General features: G+C 40.1%; 2 protein-coding genes across 10 annotated transcripts in view; one reads left to right on the top strand and one right to left on the bottom strand.

Annotated features, from left to right (window-relative positions):
- The window catches only part of NEK11 (NIMA related kinase 11), a 106,924-nt gene that overhangs the window by 21,631 nt on the left and 57,399 nt on the right, over positions 1-27,894 (bottom strand). For 6 of the 7 annotated variants that reach the window (XM_080581745.1, XM_080581747.1, XM_080581743.1 and 3 more), the window contains 2 exons: positions 9,063-9,187; positions 4,341-4,401 (listed from right to left, as the gene is read on the bottom strand). In XM_080581745.1, coding sequence (XP_080437871.1) covers positions 4,341-4,401; positions 9,063-9,187 — 186 coding nt within the window. Of the gene's footprint in view, positions 1-3,074; positions 3,508-4,340; positions 4,402-9,062; positions 9,188-27,894 lie in introns of those variants that run through there. The other variant, XM_080581749.1, reaches the window with a different exon arrangement.
- Positions 91-27,496, top strand: LOC308190411 (uncharacterized protein). 3 transcript variants are annotated; one of them, XR_013947162.1, is made up of 4 exons: positions 91-314; positions 1,606-1,781; positions 3,444-3,551; positions 11,483-15,827. XR_013947162.1 is itself a non-coding variant. In XM_080581750.1 (4 exons), exon 4 carries the CDS (start codon positions 26,891-26,893, stop codon positions 27,401-27,403), a length of 513 nt encoding a protein of 170 aa, XP_080437876.1. In that variant the 5' UTR covers positions 91-314; positions 1,606-1,781; positions 3,444-3,551; positions 26,725-26,890; the 3' UTR covers positions 27,404-27,496. The 3 variants fall into 3 exon arrangements, 1 of the variants encoding a protein (XP_080437876.1); XR_013947163.1 differs by having other exon boundaries at positions 11,040-15,827; XM_080581750.1 differs by lacking the exon at positions 11,483-15,827 and adding an exon at positions 26,725-27,496.

Here is a 27,894-nt window from a genome sequence, read left to right as displayed (position 1 = left end):
TGGCCGGGGTGGGGGGCCGGCTGCTCGGGGATAGGCTGGGCATCGGTCAGCGGGTGGTGAGCAATTGCATTGTGCATCACTTGTTTTCTTACACATTATTATTATTAATACTATTATTATTGTTATTGTTATTATTATTTTTCTGTCTTAATAAACTGTCTTTATCTCAACTCACAGGCTTCACTTTCCCGTTTCTCTCCCCCATCCCAGAGAGGGAGTGGGGAGGGTGAGCGAACGGCTGTGTGGTGTTTAGCTGCCGGCCGGGTTAAACTAAAACACCAATGAGTGGTGATAGACATCTCTTGCATCTCTTGGTAAGTCATTATGTGTTAAGAAACTATTATCTCCACTGAAACATAGACTTCTAGTTTAGATTTGTTTTTTTTTCAGCTTTCATTGTACATATAAGATCCTCCAGTGCCTTTTTTTACAAGATTGAAAAGCTCCTTAGAAACAGATTTATTTTCCTGAGTTTTAAATATTTATAATAGTACAAAGTGATCAAATTGCCTCTAACTTTCTCCTCTTTTAAGCTAAGCAGACTTAGTATCTTAAAGACGTTTTTTCAAACTTTCTTTCATTTTGAAGCTCTGTTCTGGGATCTCCCCAGTTTTCAAACTTTACCAGCATGTACTGTGATATTTCAAATCTACCCCCCACAGAGCTGTGTAGCTAACCCCAAATGAACCTTGTACTGCATTGAGGTGCTGGTATTCACAGTGATTCAGTGGGAACTCCTGGGGAGAAAACTCAGTTACTTTAAAAAGTCCCAGGCTTTTACCATTCACTACTGAGGTTTTACACAGAAGAAACTTCACCTGTGGAAAAACTGCATATTTATTGCATTCTCTTTATCACAGCCCTTGCTGACATTAAAAAAGTTCTATTTTTTTCTCTACTCAGATGTTCTCTAAGATCTGCTATAAATGGCACATTTTTTTTTTTTTAATTCCTTTAACAATGAAAAATGCTATGAGAAGTTCTGTCCAGGCCAAACTTCTACATCCACCTTACTGCCATGAAATTTCTACTGTTTTCAGGAGTAGCTGTTACAATAATACTGTGGGTCTGCAGCCCAGAAATGTGGTATTGCCACTGCTACTACCAGGCCACAGGCTTGGGCCTGGGTTTGCAAGACCTCAGCACGGAGGTCTGTCAGACTTTCTCTGACCTTGTCTTGGCCCGGCGGGAGCTTTGATTTAATTGCTTAAACTGTAACTTCAGTTCTTCTAATGATCTTGGGGTTATTTCGCTTTATTTCCACCTATTTTTGTATTGTACAGAGTTTTTAGATTAATAATGAGCAGTTATCACATAGAATACATATTTTTAGCTAACATAATTAAAGAAGAAATGTAGAAAAATACACATCTGATATATAAGCAGAAACCTTGAAAAGTGGAGACATGGGATAAGTCTATGGGTATGAGATTGTAAGAAGTGAGGCATGAGATGGTACTGGGGGCCCCATGGCTATAAACAACTCATCAGCTATTAAAGAAATGAAGACCAAGGAATGGGCAGAATTAGCTTTAGGGATAACAAAGATAACATCTAAACTATGTAAAATGCACATACCGTTTTTGATGCGACATGAATTTGCAGGTCAGTGAAGGAAAAGCAAGGTATAAATGCATATTGGCAAACACACAAAAATGACCCCAAGTGGAGGAAGAAGTACTCATGATCACCACTCCTGGTGAAGGACTGCAGGTACTGAGGGCTTATCACATCCCCTGACACGTCAGGCTGAAGCTACCAGCGTTAAGATCATCAGGAAGGTGAGCATAGCACCAAGCAAAATGGGAGTTATGAGGAAATGCATGTATTAAAAATTAAGACCTTTTCTTATAATAGTAGTCATTCGCTTATTTCCTTTATCTTTCTTTTCTGTAATTATTAATTCTCAACTAACAATAATTCTTTGATTAGACTGTTAAGATTTCAATAAGACTAATAAGACTAATAAAAAGTTATTGGCTTTACATGTAGATGCATTTTCTTTTTGACTATAACAAGACTTTGAGATTACATCTCCCTAAATTCATGACAAATATATATGTTATGTGACATGTGTCAATATATATATGTTATGTGAAAACAAAGCTAAGGTCAAGGGGAAAATTAGCCTTATGAATTTCATGTAAGATGTTGGAAAATATTCAAACAGACCAGAAACAAAAATAATAGGGAAAGGAGCAGATAGTATGTACAGAATCTCACATTCAGCTACCTATTCTTTGGTTACTGAAAGATCAAGATATTTGTAATATTTTTTTACCTGTATGTTTTCAAATATTTTCACAAATGTGGCTTTGAATTAGTCTAAGAAGTTGAAACTTCAGGAGATGTTCTCCCTTCGGTGAAATGCTCACTTCCTTGTTACAAATATGAACCATAGAAATCTTTCATACAGAAAGCGGTGATACAAAAGATATCCCACAGAGAACAAAAAGCTTAAGAAAATGTTCTCCATGTATTTTGCAGAGTTCCTTCGAACTATGCAACAAAAATATCTTTCCATATCATAGATGGACTTTTAAAATGAAAAATGAGTAAATTGTTCTCACTTCAAAAACAAACAAACAAACAATGACAACAATACCACCACCTCTTTTCTTTATGATATAGGCATTCCTCGTTGATAAACATGATACTTCTAGGTTTTACATCCCGATTCAAAATAAATAAATAAATAAATCCTGTTTTATATGATTTAAGATGTGCATCTAATTAAGATGCACATTAATAAGATGGGAGATACATTAAGTTTATTTTAAAGATAGTCTGTACTTTGTTCAGCTTTGTAGCTAGACATTGGAAGAACTTAAAAGAGTAAATGTTTAAAGGTCCTCAGTGATACCGAGCATACAAAGATAAAAGGGACCCTCACAAACTTCTCTCTTATTATCATCACATTTATTTGTTTGGAACAGATCACACAAGCCTAATTACTAGCTCAGCTTGGAGAAATGCTTTAAGTTTCAGTGCAGAGTAGTCAGACTTTTTTTAATAATTAAAGCATAATTTAGTGCTTTAATATAATAATTTTAAAAGGCATCTTCATATTCTTTGTACTGAAAAAAAAAAGAAGAGGAAGCCAAGAGTCTCTTCAATACTATGATTTATTTTTTTTTAAATGACACTGTTTGGTTTTGGCTAATACCAGAGTATTATTCTTTTACATTAACATAACAAAACATTAAATTGTAGAGCTAAATTTTGTCCTCATTTCCACTTCTACAAACCTACTGCAGACAAAAGTGATGTAAATTTTTAAAGGACTGCAGAATTTGAAGACTCTGGGATCTCTGTTAGTGTGAAGACAAAGCACACGTGAATTGGCCTTTGTTCAGTCATAAGGATCACCCTGACACAAGACACAGAAGGTGACCAGAGAGTGACAGCCACAGCTTTAACTCACTTTCATCCTTTTTCTTCAGTTTTCTCCCCATCAGCCCATGCTCATGAGGCAGGGTGAAACAGAGCTCAGCACTGGAGGAACCTCTGCAAGGAGGATGTACCCTATGTTCTCATTTCAGAGCCACAAGGTAATAACACCAAGTCAGGTTTATCATGACTGAATGTGTGTAAATGAGGAACCAAAACAAGAAGCAACAAGGTTGATTTCATGCAAACCACATGCTGACTGCTGTTGGCACCACTCAGCCTGGTGGTCTTCAGGGACAGACACCGCCCTCAGTAAATATCCTTGTTTCACTTACACCTTTTTAGCTTTTAAGTACATGAGAAACTAAGAACATGAGAAAACTCATGAGAGAGAAAAGAAATGAAGAACATGAGAAACTGGAGTATGAAACTCTAAATTTATAGAGAGAATTTTCAGGAGACTTTAGGATTAAATTGCAAACTTAAATTCTCAGTGATTTTTCTATGCCTGTAATGAAATAGTGTAAGGTAAAATAAGTATTATCCTATCCTGGATCATCATTTAAAAAAAAAAAAAAAAACTTCTTTTAATTCATTTTATTTTATTGTTACCAATATTAGAAGCTGCAAAAAAAACTTACATATTCTTAAATGTTTCCCTCTGAAGAAGAAAAAATGGCAAAAGCCAAATTTTTAAAAGCTTTTATTTTAACATTCCACAACTCTGGCCATCATGTTTTATGATTCTATTATTTTCAACATAAGCAATTAATTGTGTATGCCAGTGTATTTGGCATACTTATACTTCTGTGCAGTAGATTAAGGGAGCAATTTTCAAGAAGATCACTTTTTTGAGTTGTTCTTTTGCAAAATGGAAGTAATTGGATTGTGATGAATAAGGACTATTAATAAGTGCTGCTATTACATTTAGAGAAGAGAAAGCATCTTACCGAATGAGCTGTTATTCAGGACACTCTCCAAATACTTGACCATTGCCTCAACATCACTGTCCTGAGGATAAATGAAATAATGAATAGCATTAGTGTGTGCAAAACCTTAAATATAAACATTGTGTACCAGAGGTATGATCCCACAAGCATAAATGACATTACTTACACCAATGAGCATCAACACTTAATACAGTTAAGGGAATACGTTTCTCAGAACTTTGTATGTTTTATTCCCCTAAAACAATAGGCTTGGGAATAATATTATATACAAACAATTATTTAAGTCAGATTCCTTGCAGAACACAAATACGTAGGACAGCTATGCATGAAGCTTAAATAATATGTTTATTGTTGAGAGTGGTGTCCAGTCTTTGAAAACAGACCAGCATTTTATCATTGGTTAGTCCTGAAATATCTAAAACAATACCAGATTGAAAAAGGAAAGTATGTACTTCGTAACTATCCCAAAATTTATTAGTTATGATATTTGACTCTGCAAATTAATACTTATGTTTCATTAATCACACATCTACTTACATATCTAGTAGCAATGAATAATTAAAATTTTAAGTAAGAAAAGATTTGAGCACTTTTCCATTGTAAGCTTTCTGTTACCAGACAAATAATTAACAGTTTTGCTATGATATCTTTCACTTGAAATGTTATTTGTGTATACTGATGAAATTTAAGATCTAACCATTTAGCAAAGATTGTGCTCCAGGAAGGACAGCAAATTTCATTCAAGTCTATGAGACAAGCCTGAGTTTCTAGAAGCTCCCATTTGACAACATGGCGACATGGCATTCCTTGACTATTTAAAACTGAAAGTCAAAATCCTGACTTTGCTGGAAAAAAAAACCAATCCTGTATTTTTAAAAATATCAAGCAGCCTATGGTTTTAAAAGCCCTGCAGAACAGGTAAGGGAGTTTGACAGATGCACAGAAAAGAGGCCCTCCTACACGTAAGAGCCAGCATGGAGGAATACTTGGATATTTCAAATTCTGAATAAGTGAACCCCTTTCTAACAGCAACAGATCATGCCAAGGATGACAAGGCAGGCGTTAGAATCTAGTGGCGCAGTTTTGGGGTGATAACACACAGACCACCTACAACCACTGATGAGACACAGGAGCTACGATAATTTATGCCAGCTGATTATGTTGCTTGACAATCTCAGAAGCGACCTGGAAATTGAAAATATGGAGCTAATGTACTGTATTGCTAGACTTTGTCATAATGAAGAGGGCTAATTTGCTATTATTATTGTCACTAAAAGAAAGCACAAAGAGCAAGGTGATAAACTGAGATAAAAAGCATCCATTAGCATCTCAGCTAAATCAAAGCCAATGTGAAACCCTCACTGTTCACTAACTTCTCAAGATGAAACCTCTTCTATACTACATATTTTCCAATTTATATTTAGAAACAGTTTCTTATTCTCTTTCATGTTTTCCCCTTAATTAGCTCTCATACAATTAGAAATCAGTGTTCCTGGAAATAAATAAGAAAGAAAAGAAAGAAAGAAAGAAAGAAAGAAAGAAAGAAAGAAAGAAGAAAGAAAGAAAGAAAGAAAAGAAAGAAAGAAAGAAAGAAAGAAAGAAAGAAAGAAAGAAAGAAAGAAAGAAAGAAAGGAAAGAAAGAAAGAAAGAAAGAAAGAAAGAAAGGAAGGAAGGAAGGAAGGAAGGAAGGAAGGAAGGAAGAAAGAAGAAGAAAAGAAAGTGCTGCAAAAGAGAAGGAAAAAGGACACTGAACTCAAACTTTACAACCAATACAAACAAGATGAGAGGTTCAGATGCGGTTAGGGTGATAACTCCACATTACAAGTGGGCAACGTAGCTGAGAGCACATGGGCTGTATTGAAAGTTATCAACAAAGGGAAAGTAGCTGTGTCAGCTCCCATCCTAAAACTTTAAATTACACTAACAGAGTGCATGACTCTATCTTCTTACTGAAGACGGGTTGATTCCCAAGTAAGACCACTACTTCTCTTTCTGTCTTGAAAACCATGGGAGCCTAATATAACTGGAATACATAGCTCAAGTCCCCTTCTACATTATGCACCCCATTGTGTAGTTCAATTAATCTGTGACCCCATGCTACTGCATATCAGAGTCTTTATTTTTTGTTTGAAGTAATGCAGTCACCATGGAGTACTGCTAGAGGTAGACTTTCTGCACTGACTCTGCACAAAAGTAACTAGTAATTCAATCTTGCATTGGAAAATTGAGAGGTTTGCACAGATTAGGACGGTAAATACCTTACAAGTCTTTACCCTGCAATGCAGTGGAATGACTTCTTTATTCACACAGTCCTCCAAAAGCTGAATTTATAGAAGTATTTTTGAAGAAAGAGTTAAAGAATATGAATCCTATCATAGATAGGTGTAGGAGTTTTGGTATTAAGTAGATGACTGCTGAAGCAATCCCCTGCTATATACTAGCAAGATCAAATCTATTCTGGTAGGTTTTGAAGCTTATTATTATTGTTGAGCATGATACCACCTACCTTTGAGTGGGATTCATCTCACATAACTGTTGACATCCAGAATGAAGACGTCCCATGCATGCTAATAACTGCAGATCCCTTTACAATCACCAGAGAGAAGAGGTACCTCCCAGCATATTCCATCTGACCCATACATTAGAGGTTTTTGCCAAGATAATATTATTCCCTAAAATGTTTATTTCCCCTAATTGTACAGACTTTATATTCAGTTAGGTCAGATGTAGTTGCACAGCTAAGTTCAGCCTGCTTTGCTTCCACACTCATTTCAGAATTTTTCACTCAAGAAAGAGAAAATTGAAATTTCTGCTCACTTCCCAAGAAAAAGAAAAGGTGATTGTGTCAATACCTGCAAACGCAGTCCTGTCTTATCTAAGGTGCTGGTCAATATGAGTGAAAACAAAGACAGACTAATTGCTTCTTTGATGGAGGAAGTCCTGAAAGCCAAATGCTCAGAGAGGGTGTGCTTTCCAGTCAGTCTGTGCAGGCCAATTTGCAGAGGGGTAATGATTATGTGCACATGGACTGCTGGTAAAGCAAAGCCACCCAGCCTATAGGGGCTGGATCCTGGCATGAGATGTCAGTGGGACAGCTCTTCCAACACAGAGTGTCAGTTCTTGTCATCACGGAATTCTGAATCACTATAAAATGACAGAATGTTGTTGTTCAAATCTGGCTGCCAACACCTAATTTATTCTGCATTGTTGAGAAATCTATTTTTATCTTCTGCCCTTCATTAATTCTAGGCAGCAGTCTGCCTGTTCAAAAGCAGTATTGATTGACACTTAATTATATCGTCAATGAATGTGAATGAAAATTTTAAAAGTCATTCTAAAAAAGAAATTAAAAAAAAAAGTCTGATAAAAGTGAGCAATAATTTCTTTTCAAGAGTACATTATGGTAGATTTTTCTGGCAACAGAGTGTTTGTATGTCTATGTGCTGTGAGTAAACACAGACCCAGCAAATTGCAACAAAACACTGCCTTAGATATTCCAATGACTTACAACTATTTGTTTATATTACCACTGTATTAACTGTTAAAGCATGTTATGTGTTTAGTTTGAAAGCTAGGAGGACATTTCTAGATTGCATGAGACTGTCTATGAGTAAACTTCAAGTTTAACTGGTTGAGAGAACTTCAGGATTCCCTGCCACTGTGGTAAAAATAGTGTTCTGATTTATCCTATAAACATTTAGCTTCTGCTTTAAAACTACAAGAAACTTAAAGAAACTATTAGCTCACGGATTTTAAACAATATTACAAGTTATTTATAATTTAATGAAGAGGTTTTAGCAAACCTGGTTGGTTCCATAAAATGTAAAAACCATCATACTCTTCCCTGCATTTTTCACACATGAACTCTGACTAACATTTGTGATCCTAAGCAAAAGCAGACAGTACTGTTCAGAAGCACTGTAACACAATACCTTATGTTGACGACACAGGGTAGAAATTAATTGTTCCTGAATGCCTTAGGAAGATCGATTTTCAGAACTGACTTGGGCATTTTGGTTCATTGATTTCACTGAGACTTGATCACTGAAGACAAGACTCATCTTGGTTCATTCTGATCAGATCTAAATTAGGTGCCTTTTCCAATCATCTTCAACATCCTACAAACTGCAATCCCTAAGACTTTCTTGTGGCAGCCTCACCCGATAAAGCTTCTTTAAGCCTTTCAATAATAAGTTTTCTTTTTATTTACACTTTCTAAGATTCTTGGGTAAGTCTACAGATATGCTGGTCAAGACTTGCTGGTGTTTAGGCTCATGCTAGAAAATACGTCTAATACAGGCTGGAAGAAGTGGCATCTGAAGGTGCCTATCTATCCCCAGGAAATAAATCTGGAATTTAGATCTTATGCTTGAAGTGTTCTTTCAGCTTTAACTTAAATAACACATAGCTAATGTTACATATGAGAACCCCACTCAGAGCGTGTGATGGCCACAAGGGAGTTTACTGACAACAATTCACCCTAAGGCAATCATAGGAGCATTATTGTTAATCTTGAAGGAATGCAAGCATCTTTTTCATCAATGTCTCAGATTAATTATACATATGCATACTCACATAACTAATTCATGATACTGCTATACACACACATTCCTGACAAAAGCAAATTTCAGTAATGTCAATAGGACAATCTTGGAAGTAGTTTCATTTTCCCTCAGAAAATGAGCATCAAATGTGTACTGTTTTCCCAAAGGTCACACACACCTGGTGATTTGTCTTAGAGACAGTCTGTGATGCTTCCACATCCTCCTCCTCTTCACTGCTTTCTGAACAGGATTCAAACTCATCATTATAATATTCTTCTGCAATTTGTGGGTCTTCAGGGATCTCTAAAGGCAATTAAGAGTTTATAGAATATTGACAGACTATATGAATAATCTTAGAAAGATGCGATGGATTTTATATCACCAATGTCATGTCACTAACAATGCATTCTGTAACTGAAATCATTGGATAGATTCTCAGCTTAAAAAGTGATCTTATGACATGATAAGCAGTGCTAAAACTGTCTCTGCCAAAAGGTCAGATCCTCATATTTATATTAATGACCTCGAAGAATCTATATTGATTTCGGGCTGAAATCACTAAACCATAGAATAATTCAGGCTGGAAAGGACCTCAGGGGATCCTCTAATTCAACCTCACTCAAAGAAAACAAACGTTTAAATTTACAAGAGAGAAAATCTACATGTCTTGCTAAACTCTCCCAAAACAAAAACATTAAAAAATGAAAGTAGTGAAAAGTCAAGCTCCATATATCTAGCTCTCATGCTCACTCAATTTATTACTAACACTTGAGAAGTTATAGAAATAGCAGTGAGTGCAATGTTAAAATAGACAATGAGCCTCTGAAGCCCAAGAACTGTTATTAAAACTCAACATATTCATCACAGCATGAAAGACACCACTGCTTCTCTGCTCCAGGAGAAATCTTTGAGCATCCCTGACTCCATAAGAAATGAGTTAGTAAAATAACTTGAGGTCTGATTGCACCTGCTTCAGCGAGCTGCCCTTTCTCAGCAAAAGCCCTTAAGCACTTGTTCAGTTTTAAGCATAGGCTGGACTGTGGTGATTATCAGAATTAACAGCAGAATCCCTGTTTTTCTAGATAGAAAACTGCAATGCAAAGGGCTGCCCATGGGAAGCACAGGTTAGTGGCAAAGATGGGATCAGAACTCAGGGAAGCCTGTCTCAGCAACTGTCCCATCAACTTCAGCATTTGTGCAGGGGGATACTCCAGGAGAGCTTCCTTACTTCCTTACTGAGTTATTTTCAAGACAATTTACATCCAAGCCTAGGTACTACATTTTTTGTCCTTGGCTAATTTTATTACAATAAATGTTAATTGAAGACAAAAACAATCTAATATTAACCTGTCATAAATCACCGTAGTCTTAACATTAGCTAATGCTGACTTCTCCCATTCTCCCAATCGTCTCGCTCTTTAAAGAAATGAAAACTGACTTATCTTAAATATTACTGCATTGAAATCAATTACATTCAAACAATATGCCATAAAAAATTAAGAACGCTTAATATATTCTTTTTACTCATTTCACATGGATAAAAAGAAAACAAAAAAACAACAACAACCAAAGTATTTAAACAAGTGAATACAAAATTAAAGATGCCCTTGGATATTAGGCAGGAGGAATGATTCTAATCTTTAAGGCATAAGAAACTCAGGGAAAAAGAAAAAAAGAACATTTATTTATCTGCTACACTAGGTGGTTGAAGTTCTCCTGTTGAGATATTATCTCTACTATTATTTACTGTCTCCAGAGTATTTTCAAAATTACTTCCTTTCTTTACAAATTTGATTTACCTCCAAAATGCTGACACATTTTCACTTAGTTTTCTATGTTTTAGGACATTTGTACAAACTCCATTGCCACAATTTCTAATAAGAAAAAAAAAAAGATAACTTGTGCTTCCATAGGAATCTCCCCCAACCCTCCAAAAAAACTTTTCCCACAAAAGAAAGCATTTACTGTTGTGTCTAATTGTTTGAGTTCTCCAAAGTGCCATTTGAGAGAAAAGCCTAACATTTCATCTTAAAACAAACAAACAAAATAAACCCACCCTCAAATATCATTCATTTTTAGCATGGGAAGAATGCTACTAAATGAAGATATGTCTCCATTTCCAGACAGAGTAAACATTTGTTTTTCTTTCTTTCAGGCACACTGTCATTCCTGCGATTACTATGATTTTATTAGGTTCAGCTGCATGCTATCTGTGTGTGTATAAGCATTCACGAACATATGAATCAGCTTATTTATTATATTATAATGCAAGCATTGGACTACACCAGTACTTTCTGAGTTTTCTCCTCCCACTTTCTGCATTTTTTTTACCGTTATACTAAAAAAACACAATCCTCTCCTTTCCAACTGAACTATGTACAAAAATTAGTCATTTTACTCACAGTTGTAACCTCAAATGATGTGTTCTGGCTACAGTAAAGCTCTGTACCTTGTGAGTAGCCCATGATCAGGCTGAACTGAGGCTGATGCATCTGAACTACGTGGAGGGGCTTGCACGGTCCGAAGCCCACTTCCACGCCAGCTTCTGCACCCTTTCCAGAATTTCTCACTTTACCATTTGTGATATTGTTTTGACAGCTGCACAAAGACGGCCAGTTAATCTGAGTTCAGTAACACAATTTTAAATGTTAGTTCAGACATGAGAGATACTCCAGGATACAGATGTTTCCTGGCCCCAACTCAGAGACTGATCCAAGTGACATTTCTCCAATGAAGACAACGTGTCCAGTGGAGTTTGGGAGCTAACAACAACGAGTCTTTAGAACTTCTCTTTGCACGACATGCATCTCTTTGCATGACACGCATCTTTTAAGCAGGCACTTTCAAAACATCAACATATTCATTTAGAATACATGGTTCAGTGTAACAGTTTCTACTAAGTAGAGCCAGCTCCCCTTTGCCCATATGCTACAGATGCAGAGACTGCTTCTCTGTCGAACTAATTTGGATATGGAAGAGCTTATTTAGCTGAGACACAGGATCAGGAATGAATTTCAGGAACACATAAGCTGGCTTTAGCACAGCTGGTATCAAAAGTCATCACGACTAGCTGTGCCCATGCTAGCTGCCCACAGAAACCCTCTGAATATTGTAGCATTGTAGCATGGTGCAGTATAGCTCCACTGAGTGAGGCACCAAAGAAACAGCTGAGACTGACTCACCTCTGCTAGAGCCAGCGTGAAGAAACCTAGTAAAATTCAAGTTCAACCCCTGATAATGACATGCTTGACTCAGTCCTTTAGTGAAGTGCAGATAACTTGAGTGAGCTGGGGTTTGGGCTCAGGGGAGACACTGTTAGGGGAGGCTGGGCCCCATATGCTACCATTTCCATGTCTGCAGTCGATACTTTGGGACATTTACTACCTGAGTTTTCCCATGATTCTCAATATTTCAACTTTTCCCCTTTCCACCAGCCAAACAGCAAAGAGCTGGTTACTGCCACCATCTCCTGAATGTTCTTGGCACAGCTCCACATCTCAGCAATGTATCACAGAAGTAAAAACCTTGGTTTGTGCTTTCATATGACTAGCTTTAACAAAAATGTTGTTCCTTGGGCTAGGTCTGTTTGACTCGTTTATGCATTTTTGCAAAGCCTAGCATGGACTCCAAGGCCAGGACCTTGGCTGTCCTTCTCTCTGATACAAAACAGAAATTAAATCTATGTGTGCCTTGAAGGTACTTTGGGGAAAAAAAAATAAATAAATGATGCTAGTGAGGTGAACACAAGTCTATCATATCGAAAGAGGGAACCAAACTGCTGCTGCAGCACCCAGGATACAGAGGACCAGGAGAACAGCATTGTATTTCAGAAGGTCCTGACACCAACACCAAGCAGCCTGTTGGACCCACTTGTTCACACAGCACTCCTGATCTTCCCAAGAACAGCAGGTCTAAATCCACCCATTCCTTCCATGCAAGAAAGTCACCCCGTGCAGCATACGTATGGTAGTCAGGGGCTCTCCCTTCTTCACAGAGCCTTGGAAAACGAACATTGCAATAACATCCAGTGTAAAGTTTTGTAATACTGTGTCAGATAAAACATGGCCCCAACACCACTGTAATATACTTGTCCCTCAGTCACTTGTTCTTCCTCTGATACAGCCCACTTACACACTCCTGATGGAGCACAAACCAAGGTCTCTATTGCTGTTTCCTCACATTCGTGATCCCAATCTGTCAGCTGGTATCTGAAAATACATGACATTTTATCTAGCTTTGTATATTTCGCTAAAGACAGTCACAGCACCTTTTATGTGCTCACCAAGCATTTCATTCAGAACAAACTCAGCTATTGCTTACATACCGCTAGGCAGCTTAGGCATAGCATTGAGAGATTCAATATTTGTAAAGTATATTATATATTCAAAATAAAAAAGCTCTGAATAATAACCTTCCCCTTTAGATTTCTTTCTATATATTACCATGACATTAATAGTAGAAAGAAGGGTAAAACCCCATTATCTAAAGATCATAAAAGCCCAGCTATTTCCCAAGAAGACAAGCTATGCAGAAAACAAAGAAATGCAATACTTGCAATATTTTGTTTAAATCCACCAAGAGCTTTTTCCATGTAACATAGTATCTTGGCGACAACAACGGTTTTCTCCAAAGAGACTAAAATACTTTGATAAATATCTTTAATTTTCTCTTGCCTTGAAGTCATACTTGTAATCAGTATATTAATGCAGCATTCTCACATTGCAGTGCATGCAGAAGACAATGAGTAAGGCCCCTTTTATTTTATTAAAAAAGAGGGAAGAGAAGAAAAAAAAGAAAAAAGAAAACTGACTTGTATAACATATGTTCATTTTCACCACTTGTATTCACAAAAGTGAAGGCACACTCGGCACTTAAGGACTATTGACTATTGCACTTTTTTTTTTTTTTAATCCCAAACTTCAGCACACGCCTGGAAAAAACTAATTATCTCAGCAGTCACTTTCTGATCTTAAGGAAAAAAAGTAGTTCTGGTTCCAAGCACCACAGTCCTCTGCCTGCACAGTACCACAGACAGTAAAGCAAGGAACAAAGCATTCTACTACTCTGACATACATGTGCTCTTCAGAATAGCACATCATTTATTACAGAGCTTTCATAAGAGAGAAAACAGAACGAGCTGAGGCATTGTAACTAGGAGAGAGGTTTGAAACACAGATGAGAAACACCTGAGTTTCATAATCCCAAACGAGAGCAAGGGCTCCGTGCCCCCCAGGGCTCAGGTCAATACTCATTCGATTAGGACAAAATAAGATAACTCCATTATTATAATTTAGGATCACACAGATTTTGTATTTATTTTCCCTAGGGTGGGATAACTTTAACAGTTTCCATAAAACAGAACCGCCATCCATTAGTTAGCTATAGCTATAAACAAGATATACATTATTAAGCTCTGAAGATTCACTGCTCGGCAAATCAGTTGAAGCTTTTGTCCAGCTAAACTAGGCTGAAAATGACTTTGGAAAATGCATTGTTTAGGAAATGAACTAAGGGATATAACAGGACTTTTGTGTCCCAAAACATTTTGTATGATCCTTTTGCCTAAACACAAAAGGATTACTTTTTAATGACAGAAGTCATTAAAAGAACTAACTTCTGACACAACCATGTACAGCACAGCTGTAACGAAAAATGATTAGTTCTAAAATGAGAGCCAGAAATATAACCCAAATTAAACATTAATATTTTAAACTTCTGTTTTTAGCATTATAAAAAAGGAAAAAGCATGATTCACCTGTGGACTTCACTGAGTAAATTTAACTATTGTGAAATGTCTAGGAAAAATGGACATAAAGAGAATATAAATCAGAGTGGAGGTTGTCTATTACTTGATGTTAGAAATGAAGTAATTACTTCAAAGTGTTTTCCCATACGGGAAAAAAAAATCCCTTTTTTTTAAACCCAAATGAGATTTCCAGGAAAAATGTTTTATTTCAAGAACATAGCTCTTTTCCTCAAACCTTCTACATCTTGTCATTTTATCTGTATATCCACAGGCAGAGCATGAAAGAAAAAATGGAGTTGCTAAAAGGAGCTGTTAACAAAAAAGAACAGCAAGAAAGCATACTTTTATTACATTTTTTCCCTTAATTTTCTGAGTGTTTTTTTTTTTTTCCTTCCAATTTTCTAATGGTCATGCATACAGAAAAGGGCGCTTTAGCAGGCAGTGACAATGACATGATGCCATACTGCCTGTCATGAACAGTTTAAATTTCATCAAATCTAGAAGCTTTCCAGATATTCAGAAATCCTTTTAGTTCTGATGGGTGAATGAAGAGAAAAAACAAAATAACAATGTAGTCAATAACAGGGAGCACTTATTGAGTCCTGGAAGCCATTTCCTTTATGCACAAAGAGGGATGTTTTACACACTGTTACTGTAAGGATTGTTCTATTACTTGTACAACATCCAGCAGAAACAGAGTAAGAGCTGTACATTACAGGAAAAATGACCATGAAGCTACCTTACAACAGCAGTTTAAAACTACCTTAGCCCTTGCTTTATTTCAAACTTTTTGATCGGTCAAAGCTTATTCTCAAATAAAAATTCATTTTTCCTGTTGAATCTGGCAGAGATTGCCTGATACTTTCTCTCTCGGTGGGATGACAGTGCTGGGAAGGAAAGAGTCCATGTATTAACACAAAAAGCTGCCTCTTAAGGAAGCCACTTCCTTCTCCCCAAGGTTCAGTTCGAGAATGCCATTTTCAAGAGATAAAATGTGACTGTTTTCACAATGAGAGTAGAAAACATGGAACGGTTCAGATCAGAACTTGGTGTAAGCAGTGTGCACATGAGATTCTGGATGTAGTAAAGATACATGTAAAATACATTTAATTTGGGTATAAGTAGTAATGTAAATTATATGTTGGACATGTACAAAAACAAGTAAATGACTGCAGACAAGCAAATCTACAAACAAAATACTGAGACCTCCAACACCCAGATGTAATTAACTGGTGAAACTCAATGTATTTTCCTAGATTGCAGGGGTACAATTTGCTCCACGAAGCAGATGAAATAACAGGAGAACATCAACTCAGTGTCTTTATTGCTGTCATCTTCTCATTCCCTCCAGCTAGTTGTCTGACTGACACGCACACCACTCAAAGCTAAACTAGTAGAAACTGCAAACTAATTCAGTATATTTCAGAGCAAATTCTCACTCACTTGGAATTGGCTCCAGTCACCATATAATTTGGCCCAGCTTCCCAGAAATGCTGTTTAGTTTGATAAGTGAGCCAGAATACTACAACTGGGGGCAGACTGGGATTCCTTCTGCAGTGCTTTTCAATACCATCCTGTTCACAGATGCTTTGTTTGCAAGTAAATGCCTGGTGTGTCTTCATTTCCATCGGTTTGACCTGGAGTCTAAAGTGTGGTGTAGAGTTATATTGCCCACTAAGCAAAACAACTTGGAACAAAAGCTAGTACCTTTCTAACAAAGATTTACAATACTGAAATTGTAACAATATCTGCCATAGGATCTAGTATAAAATATTTTGTACATATACAAATTTGGTGCACTTGCCTCCTTCCTAAATTCATGCAGTGTTTTGTAAATGGGTTTTAACATAAGGCTTTGGAATGAGTGAAGGGGCTTCCGGTGCAGACTTTAAAATGACTCGGCCAGAATCATTTTAACTGTTGTCATTGATCAAGGTGACTTATGAGGTAGGCTCTATTTCTCAATGCCAAACTAAATCAATATGAAAAAGAAATCAGAAAAAAAGTAGGAACTATAGAGTAGATTTGTTTTCCCCAAATGTTCAGTGTTCGTAGAAGAGGACAACACTCTTCTACATACAAAGGACAATGCTATTCTACAAAGATGCTTCTAAATTACCCGCAATGCTAGACAATCTGTAACTTCATAAAATTTCCAAGAATAGTTCTTTAATTCTATTAATTCTACTCATGAAAAAATGAGACAGATGAGCATGCTCCCAGTGTGCCTACACTCTCAAACCCTGTGAGAGTGGCAGGAGTTTTGGCACCCCATGCGCAAAGGACAAGTGAAGGACTGGTAGCTGTAAATTTCAGAACTAAACGGGCAAGATTCTCTCAGCAAGCATCCCATAGTGTCATTTCAGCAAGTAGCAAGTTGGGTAATACGCCTTATGATTCTGGAAAAATTCCTGCTTGTAACACAGATCTGTATTTTTACAACTACTATGACATTATTCTTGTGTGCTAATTTACTCACTTGTTAGCGGTTATGGTCCTCACCTTCCTACTGAAGTAACAGCAATGTAAATCAGTATGCACAAATTATCCCTCAAGAATAAACACACTTTGCTGAGACTCCAGTAAAGATACGCGTTATGTCTCAGATGAGTTTCTCCAATTATTTTTATTCCCCTTTTGCTTTTCCTAATTTGCATAATTTAATTTTGACATGCAAAATTTACCTTTCTGGCCTAGCTGCTGCAAGAGTGGTTCTGAGCAAGTATTATAGAAGAATTTTTCATCTTTCTTCGCAGAGGGGGTCCATGGCAGAAACTCATCCAAGGCTTAATTCTTAGCTCAATAAAAGCTCTTTCCTTTAGGGCTACTAGGTCTACTGGTTTTGCACAAAGTAGGGTAACCACATGCAAGAGGAGACCAGTGGATAACCCACAGCAGAAATCACTGCAATGTTATCTTCTTGAGACAAGTATTTCTGGTTATAAAGGATATTACAAGAACAGCAATAATAATAATAATAATAACAACAATAATAGTAATAATATTGCAGAAAGGTCCTTACTGCTTCCTATGATAAATATTATACTACTCTATATTGACCTGCCAGACTGAAAAACAAAAGAAGACATGATTTTCCTAAAAGCCTAAAATATATGTATGTGCAGAGATGCTTAAAGATGCATTCAGAAATATTTCATGTTTTTTATCTTATAGGATGAAAAAAATACTGTCAATTATTCAGAAAAAAATATTTCTGAAATATTACAAAATATTGTAAAAATTATATTTACAAAATATTGTAAAAATAACAGTAGAAAAATACTATAATATATATATATAAAATACATAATGAGTGAACATTTCCTACTTGAGAGTCAGCTGAACTTTACCTACTTGAAATTCAAAGCAATATGTCCATAACTTACAATTAGCAATGGAAATATTGAAATAGTGTATTCAATTACTGTAATGTATTGAGCTATTTTAGAATTGTAATGAAATCAGGGGTTTGCCAGATGTAACATATTGCAACATATTAAGGTCAGGAATTTAACATGATGATAATCTTTGGAGTATAAAGAAATAAAAAGAACAGAATACAAACCAGAAGGATTGTGTGATATGTCCCCTTAATTTATGTCTTTAGTTTTTTTTTTTTTTTCTGTACAAATAATTTAAATACAGCAAGTAGTTAGTTTAAGCTATTTTGCTCCTTTAACTTCACCCCCTCCCACACACAAACAAGGCTAGTAAGAGCAGAAGAGTAGCTTATGTGGAACTAGCACTCTTATAGGAAGGGAATGAAATGGATGCGAATGCAGGTGAAGTCCCAACTAGTAATGTGCTGATGATCCAAAAATGCAAGACATAGTATTTTATTGGTAGCCCACAGGTCCAGTGTTGTTTTGCTATGTGGTCTTTTTCATTCTAGTCACTTAAGTGCAATGAGGACAAGCCCTTAGAAATAGGGATGTATTAGTATATATAATTTATTGAATGCTTAAAAAAAAAAATCTTTCTCACTCTAGTTTACCATGTATTATCAGCTGTGAAGTTGATATGAATATCAAGTGGCACATTTAGCCACAAATGCCAGTGTGTGGCTTTAACTTTTCATGCCTGTTAGACTGTAGCTTGTTGAATTTAATACTCCTCATGGCCCCTGTAAAAAGTATGGGATTCTGATAACTGAGATAGCTTTCAGCCCAATATCTTTCAACTGCAAAAATTGATCCAAATCAGTATCAAAGATAAGGAAATGGTAGTTCTTGTTGCACGTGCAATTGCACTGAGCTTTCTGGGAGCACTTTTAGATATAGTTAATGAATTTGCAGCCAATTTCAAGGTAACTTCTACTGTAGAAATTGAATCAGAAACTTTGAACATTTAGCTATTACAGTTGTATAACAGGATTATATCTTGTTCTTCATGCTTCATGCCACTGCAAAGCCTGAGCTTCTCTACCTAGAGGATTTTCTGTGTAGTAAACTAAGAAATTGTAGATTTTCCACACTAATTTCTCACATGGATAAGTATAGTGCATGCTCTGACAAAGATTTCTCTGGTTTCATTACAAATAAATCCCATAACTAGTCTTTCCTATTTATTAAATACATCTGCAAACTTAGAGCCAGCCAATGGGAATCAAGTTGTATACAGAGTTGAGAGGAATTATGCTGTAAAATGTGGCTTCATTAGATAATCCTGCAACTGAAGCAAAAGGTATTGCACACAAATAATTAATGTGATATAGTGACAGAGCTGCAATTTTCCATCCCAGCCCAGCATGAGGTAGCCCACAGAGAAAAGCTGCAGTGATCTACCGGTACAACAAAAATCCCTGGAAAAGGTGACTGTTGGCATCAGAACCTTTTCTCAATACCCAGTTCTCTGGGAAAATGGACATCTGCTCATCTGATTACATTTTTTGTATAATCAGAAAAATAGACTATGAGCTCAACAAAGTTAATCAGTTGATTATGAGTTATATTGCTCATGATCAGTATGATCATGAGCTATATTGCTATATTAGAAAATAATGCATGATGTTTTGTGATGTTTCCAATAGCTTTTCAAAAGGAGGCCATATCAGAAGGAACATTAAACATCTAATGAACCATACCCAGCTGGAACAGACATGTTCTAGCTGGCATAGGAAGGCACTGACCGTATTCGTCCATAACATCAAGGCTGGGTATAGCTTATGGATACTTTTATCTTTTGGGTGATGATTTTTGCTCATGTTTCAGAAAATAAATCATTTGTTCCACCTGAACTTTATACCTTTCATGGAAAAGAGCAGTTAAATATGGGCAGTCCTTCTTCTTTACAGCATTTTTTTTTCTTTCTAATATATAAAAGTGACATCTAGTTGCCCAGCCCTATGATATAATTTGCCTGGTCATTATCCTCACAAGACCATTATTGAAACAAAGTACATGCACTCACAAGTTAGCCAGTGATCTTCAGAAAGAAAGAAACAAACAAACAACAAAACAAACAAAAACAACAACAAAAAACTACATTACTGTATCTATCCTAGTCCAAATGTGGCTGTTTTTTTTTCAAAGGAACAGGTCAAGAGACAGGAAAAAAACAAACAAAACAAAAAAAGAACTGTGCTGTCAGCTAATTCATGTCAGCTAATTCATTGCAAAGTAGCTTTTCCTTTTGATGATAGTCAGAGAGGCTGAGTGACTAATTTCCTAGATAAGTATTAACAAAAATAGTAAATACAAATAATAAAAAATAATAAAATGAGCTGGAGAAATGTAGCAAAAAAAGGGGGGGGGGGAATCTAAGCACAAAGGGAATTTAGCCATAAAACAGTAGCAATTTTATGCTATTATTTGTAAATAAATGAAGGAACATCTGTAAACGGATACACACATATTTTTGACACACGTATTTGCATTTAATGCTGACAGTGACTCGGTGTCTCTGAGTACAATCTCAACACAAGATTTACTTCAGCTCCTCCTAGAGGGTGGTGAGGCACTGGAACAGGTTGCCCAGAGAGGTTGTGGATGCCCCACCCCTGGAGGCATTCAAGACCAGCCTGCTCTAGTGGTTGGCAACCCTGCCCAGAGCAGGGGAGTTGAAACTAGATGATCTTCAAGGTCCTTTTCAACCCAGGTCATTCTGTGATTCCTTTATGTGTCTTGCTTGTACTTGGACAACAGGAGATGGCAAAGATGGGAAGACATCTATAGAAAAAGAAAACTGTTCCCACTGGTACAATATATTCTTAACTGCTCTGTCCACCCTAGTTTTAAATTATTTTTATGATAGAGTTCCATAACTTCCTGGATAAATAAGATGTAGACACCAACATTCTCCAATTAATATTAAAAACAACTATAATATATATTTCAATGAATATCTCCAGTTATCAAATACAATTTATTTTAAATTTGGTTCCCAAATAACAAATCTAAAAAAAAACCAACAACAAACAAACAAACAAAAAAAAAAAACCACACAGATTAAAACTGTTACACAAAGGTTTCAAATAAAGAAAATCATTTTCCATTGGTTTGTATTTACAAAGGTTTACATTTCTGAGGAATGAGGCAGTGCTCTAATTAGCTGAAACAATACAGGAAAAGTATATACTATTCTAATAATATATTCAACAAACCACTTCAGCCATTTACTCAGTTTGGTTAGTAATAATTAGAAAGGCAATTTTTCTAGGTGACTCTTAGCAAATCTGTTGTCTGCCTTTCTACAAATAAAAGAAACATTTATTGCTCCAGATTGTATGAGTAAAGATGTAAAACTTCAGAAGATTATTACAGTAACTTAAGAGAAATAGAAATGTAAAGCACATATTTAAACCTTTGCAAGTAACATTATCTACCCACCTGCGACAACTCTTAGTAGATCTGCAATGTGCAGAAGAGTAGTTACCCAAACTTGAAGAATCCTTTGCTCTAGCAAGCATGCAAAATGTAGCAAAACCTAGGACCAGGAGACCTGGTCCTCCTAAGATCCAGAACCCAAAGATTTACAGAGATATTTCTTAATAACCCACTGTGGATGTGGCAGTGCACATCCCTGCTGGCAGTGCATGCTAAGAGGATTCCCTATGCTTTTGTGATTACGAGTTCCTCTAACATATTGGCTGATGTTTTATGAGAGGAGACTTGATTTCCTTGCAAGCTCAGCCAGCTCTGCAGAGCAGCACTTCAGATGCTTCCAGCACTGTAAGGATGGTGACAAGAGGGGTGGGAAGGGCACAGAAGCAACACACCACTGTGCAGAAAAAGTTTCAAGGAGAAATCTAGAGAGTTAGCTTAGACTAGCCAGACATCTCTGAAATAAGCTCCCAGTACTAGAATACCTACTTGATCCCTCGAGGACCTGCATATCATGTGTCAAATTACATAGCTCCGAACTGACTAATCAGCTGTGGTTTTGCTGTTACTAGATGGGATATGGGAAGGGCATGTTGATTAGATGGTATGATATGTAATCTGCAGCTGCAAATAATTGAGGAATTAGCTTGCACACTAAATCAGTGGAAGATTGTTTGCATCAGGTCTTGCACATAGCAGTTTATGTAACAGTAGCAAGCTTTTATGGTCCAGGCCATTTTCACCCTTCATCTTGGGAAAGGTGTCTTAATACAATTAAAACATACAGTTACCACTTTACACACGGGTTATATAAATCTATGTAACCAGGAACAACACAGCAAAGCTGGTAAGGGAGAGGTCTGCTCTGCTGGAGTCAGTATGTATAGAACCACTTTCCAGAAGCTAAGCTAGAGTGAATCACCAATACAAAGAAAGACCAGAATATTATAACAACATACACTGGATGACCCTGAGAACTGGAATCATGGAAAAGGAAAATTCAAAGAACAGAGTCCTAGCAGAGTGCAAGCATTAAAACAAAAATAATCTGTTGTCAACTGGGAGATGACAGCTGGGAAGCATCTTAAGGAAGGAGGGTTTTGGTATGCTGTGAGTGGCCAGTGTTAAAAGGTATGAAAAATACAGAAGTATTTTATAGAAGTGTTACACAGAAGGATGTTAATGGTGCCATGCTGCTTATGAAATCATGAGGAGAGTAAGCAAAGGAAGGAAAATCACTATTTAAGCTGCAAGTCAATAGAGTGATGCACCCTGCAAATGCTGGCATGAAACAGCCAGAGGTAAATCTAAGGCAGAAATAAGAAGGTTCAAAAACACTGCAATATTTTGGCCCAGAAACAACTTTCTACACAGAGAAGCAGAGGGATCTTTCCAGAATATATCAAACTGGTCAAATTCTTTAGGAACGGGGAAGTATGAGTAGATACATATGGCAGCCACACACTGGACTCAGTGGTGCAAAGGAAGCTTGTACTTTTTCTACGGAACAAAAGCAAATGGTGGGGAAATGATGCCACTGTGGACAGCACTTCTCTAGCAAAGCACCAAGAGCAGCCAAGATAACAGCTCTGAAAACGTGTGTTCTCAATGCACAGCTTCCTCTCCTGGGTCACTGAAACAAAAATAGCAGAACTTGCTATTCACATAACTTTTCACTGTTGCCCACTCCCATGTTAAAACCGGACCCTTCTTGAGTTTGATTAATCACAGAATCACAGAATTACCTAGGCTGGGAGAGACCTCCAAGATCACCTAGTCCAACCTCTGACCTAACACTAACAAGTCCTACACTAAACCATATCACTAAGCTCTACATCTAAACGTCTTTTAAAGACCTCCAGGGATGGTGACTCAACCACTCCCCTCAGCAGCGCATTCCAATGCCCAACAACCTGACTTTCAGTAAAGAAGTTCTTCCTAACATCCAACCTAAACCTCCCCTGGTACAACTTTAGCCCATTCCCCCTCATCCTATCACCAGACGCATGGGAGAATAGACCAATCCCCACCTTGCTACAACCTCCTTTAAGGTACCTATAGAGAGCTATAAGGTCACCCCTGAGCCTCCTCTTCTCCAGGCTAAACAACCCCAGCTCTCTCAGCCTCTCCTCGTAAGACTTATGTTCCAGGCCCTTCAACAGCTTCGTTGCCCTTCTCTGGATACACTCCAGGACCTCGATGTCCGTCTTGTAGGGAGGGGCCCAAAACTGAACACAGTACTCAAGGTGCGACCTCACCATAGCAGAGTACAGGGGGACAATCACTTCCCTAGTCCTGCTGGACACACTGTTTCTTATACAAGGCAGGATGCTGTTGGCCTTCTTGATCACCTGAGTACACTGCTGGCTCGTGCTCAGCCGACTGTCAACCAATACTCTCAGGTCATTCTCTGCCAGGCAGCATTACAGCCACTCATCTCCCAGCCTGTAGCGCTGCTTGGGGTTGTGCAGTGGCAGATGAGCAGCTCCAGGTACTGATCCCATAGCGTCTTGCTCAGGCGCAGGGAGTGCAGCCACTCCACAGCGCGACATCCTGATTTTCTCTAAACAACCATAGGTTTCTCATGCATGTTCCCACTGTCTCTGGCCAATTTCTGCCTTCCCAGGTGATAAGTTGTTCCTTAGTTTCTTGTTCTGTCCTTATCAATGGCGCAACGCAAAAAGCAATGCAACTTTCCAAGACTCATTTTGGAGAATTAGAAAGCAGGTATTCTTTATTAACAGCGCTGGGTGTGTGGGGAATAATTCCATACAACATGTACACCTAAGCAAGACAAGGAGTACGTATTTAAGGTACAGTGATATACATATTCATGCAATTCACAAGAAAGGGCAGGACTTATGCTAATGGTTTCTCAGACCTAATTATCATACTGTCCCTCCTGCTATCGCAGGCGCAGTAACCTCTGGTGGTCGCACTTTGGGGGCTTTCTGATGAAGGCTCATAATCTTCTTCATCTTGTACTTCTCTCCTTTCTGTTTTGCACATGCTCAGTCACTGTTTAACTGCTTCAGCACTTTTGATCTTTTACAAACTCAGCTAACTTATTTAAATTCTACTTTAGGCACCGTGTTCCTTCTTCAGCCTGGATTTTGTGGATAGAGCTGAGTCTTCTTAGCATGTGAGGCTGATAAAACAACTGAGCAATTTAAACCTTGGTGGCTGCCACCGTCCCCAACACTTTCCCATTCCCATGACGACTTCTCATCCCCCAAATGACTTCTCACCCCCAAGTCTCACTTGGGGACCCGCCACCCGCAGCCGCTCCCCATCAGGAGCAGACATCCCCAAACCAATTGGCGGCGCGGGCAGCAGGAGAGGGCTGTGTTCAGCACCCGCCTGACCCCCAGCCCTCCCCCCCCTTCTGACCAATGCAGGAAGAAGTGCAGGCAGAGGCTTTGCAGGGTGGAAAAGTCGTAATTTATTCCTGGGGTAATTGTGGCTGCCACCCCCAGCCCGTCCCCAGGTGAGGCGCGGCCGCCTGCTCAGTTGCGGGGCCTGGCCTGCCGGCCCGCGTGGTCGCCAGACCCCGGCTCCTCCTGCTCGACCCGACGTAGCCAGTCTGTGTCCTCCGGGTTGTCGTACCACAGGGGCAGTGGCAGTCTGTGCCTGTCCTGCCCCAAGCGCCAGGAGCGGCTGCGGACAAGCTCTCGCGCTTCAAAGGGGCTGCGCTCCCTGCGCCTGGGCGAGGCGCTGCGGGAGCGGTAGCCTGAGGGGCTCCTCTGCCGCTGCTGCTGCTGCTGCTGCCGCCGCTCCAGCCCCGCGTCGCGTTGGAGTCTTCTTCGGGGTCGTCGGGCCAGGCGCACAACTCCAACGATGGGCCCGCGGCACAGCGGGCAGGTGTTTCTTTCTGCGGCCCAGGCCTGGATGCAATCCAGGCAGAAGGAGTGCCTGCAGGGGTCCACGCAAGCTGCGTTGGACAGCTGGTCCAAGCAGATGGGGCATGTCTCGTCCTCGGGGGCCTCCTCTGGCTGCTCCTGCTGCTGTGGCCGGCTCATGGTGCCTGCGGCCGCCGCGACGTGGAGCTGGTCGTCCTCTGGGGGAGGCTGCCTTGGTGGCAGGCGCTTAGCAGCAGCCTGGGGTCTTCAGCACCTCCCTTGCCTCGCGGGTCGCCGGCAGGACCTCGACGCCTCACGTGTCACCAGCGTGCCACCAGGAGGACTACTGCAGATAGAACCAGGAAGAAAATATTCTAGCAGCAAACAGACGTTAGCTTTCTAGGTTCAACCAAGTTGTCTAGAGTACTGTAGCTGTCAACATTCCGTGTATGGATTGCAAACATTGCTATTAGAATGGCAAATATGCTTATCATCGGTTATACTTGGCAAGACTGCGCTTAGGACAGATGAGGTACATAGATGTCTATAGATTTGAGACCCTTACCGAAGGCCCTCGATGGCTCGCGTGCAACAAGAATGGCTTCGCGTGTGCCTCTTGCAACACCTCCGCCTCTCTCTCTCCTTCCAGCCGTGGGACCTCGAGCTCTCGACCACCACCAGCCGGACTGGCCGCAGGCGCGCCGCTCAGGGCACTTATAGCCAGCCACCTTTTGTGAGGTCATAGGGTGACATCAGAAGGGTCTCCGGGTGCCCCTGATGGCAGCACTGACTTGACGGGAGTCTCAGGTATTTGAAGTGACACTTTATTCTTGATACCTTAGGGCCCACTCCTTGGCCCACTCCTGGGTTCGGTCTCTTCCGAGATGGCTTTTCTTAATTAGCCTGATACCGCTCTCCATGCTTGGCTCCTGTCAGCGTGGAGCAGCCATCTCACGTCAGCATTGTCTCACAACGGCCAGGTGACCTCTGTCAGTGCTGCCATCAGGGACACCCGGAGACGCTTCTGATGTCACCCTATGACCTCACAAAAGGTGGCTGGCTATAAGTGCCCTGAGCGGCGCGCCTGCGGCCAGTCCGGCTGGTGGTGGTCGAGAGCTCGAGGTCCCACGGCTGGAAGGAGAGAGAGAGGCGGAGGTGTTGCAAGAGGCACACGCGAAGCCATTCTTGTTGCACGCGAGCCATCGAGGGCCTTCGGTAAGGGTCTCAAATCTATAGACATCTATGTACCTCATCTGTCCTAAGCGCAGTCTTGCCAAGTATAACCGATGATAAGCATATTTGCCATTCTAATAGCAATGTTTGCAATCCATACACGGAATGTTGACAGCTACAGTACTCTAGACAACTTGGTTGAACCTAGAAAGCTAATGTCTGTTTGCTGCTAGAATATTTTCTTCCTGGTTCTATCTGCAGTAGTCCTCCTGGTGGCACGCTGGTGACACGTGAGGCGTCGAGGTCCTGCCGGCGACCCGCGAGGCAAGGGAGGTGCTGAAGACCCCAGGCTGCTGCTAAGCGCCTGCCACCAAGGCAGCCTCCCCCAGAGGACGACCAGCTCCACGTCGCAGCTGCGGCAGGCACCATGAGCCGGCCACAGCAGCAGGAGCAGCCAGAGGAGGCCCCCGAGGACGAGACATGCCCCATCTGCTTGGACCAGCTGTCCAACGCAGCTTGCGTGGACCCCTGCAGGCACTCCTTCTGCCTGGACTGCATCCAGGCCTGGGCTGCAGAAAGAAACACCTGCCCGCTGTGCCGCGGGCCCATCGTTGGAGTTGTGCGCCTGGCCCGACGACCCCGAAGAAGACTCCAACGCGACGCGCGGCTGGAGCGGCGGCAGCAGCAGCAGCAGCAGCGGCAGAGGAGCCCCTCAGGCTACCGCTCCCGCAGCGCCTCGCCCAGGCGCAGGGAGCGCAGCCCCTTTGAACCACGACAGCTTGTCCGCAGCCGCTCCTGGCGCTTGGGGCAGGACAGGGACAGACTGCCACTGCCCCTGTGGTACGACAACCCGGAGGACATAGAGTGGCTACGTCGGGTCCAGCAGGAGGAGCCGGGGTCTGGCGACCACGCGGGCCGGCAGGCCAGGCCCCGCAACTGAGCAGGCGGCCGCGCCTCACCTGGGGACGGGCTGGGGCTGGCAGCCACAATTACCCCAAGAATAAATTACAACTTTTCCACCCTGCAAAGCCTCTGCCTGCACTTATTCCTGCATTGGTCAGAAGGGGGGGGAGGGGCGGGGGAGGGGTGCTGAACGCAGCGCTCTCCTGCTGCCTGCGCCACAGATTGGTTTGGGGATGTCTGCTCCTGATGGGGAGTGGCTGCGGGTGGCGGGTCCCCGAGTGAGACTTGGGGATGAGAAGTCATTTGGGGGATGAGAAGTCGTCATGGGAATTGGAAAGTGTTGGGGATGGGAGCAGCCACAGAGGTGACCTGGCCCGACTGGGACAAAGGCTGACAGCAAAAGCCTCCTAAAAGCCTGCCAGAAGAGAATGCCTGCCAGCTGGGAACCAGGCCTGGCAACCTGCAGCATCCTTGGAAGGCGCTGCTGGCCTCCTGCAAGTGCAGCCTAAGGGTACCTAAGAACCAGAG

Source organism: Anser brachyrhynchus (genome assembly GCF_964034855.1).
Source record: "Anser brachyrhynchus genome assembly, chromosome: 2".
NCBI classification, from domain to species: Eukaryota; Metazoa; Chordata; class Aves; order Anseriformes; family Anatidae; genus Anser; species Anser brachyrhynchus.
The sequence above is the reverse complement of the archived record's forward strand: the minus strand, read 5'-3'. Positions and strand labels throughout refer to the sequence as shown.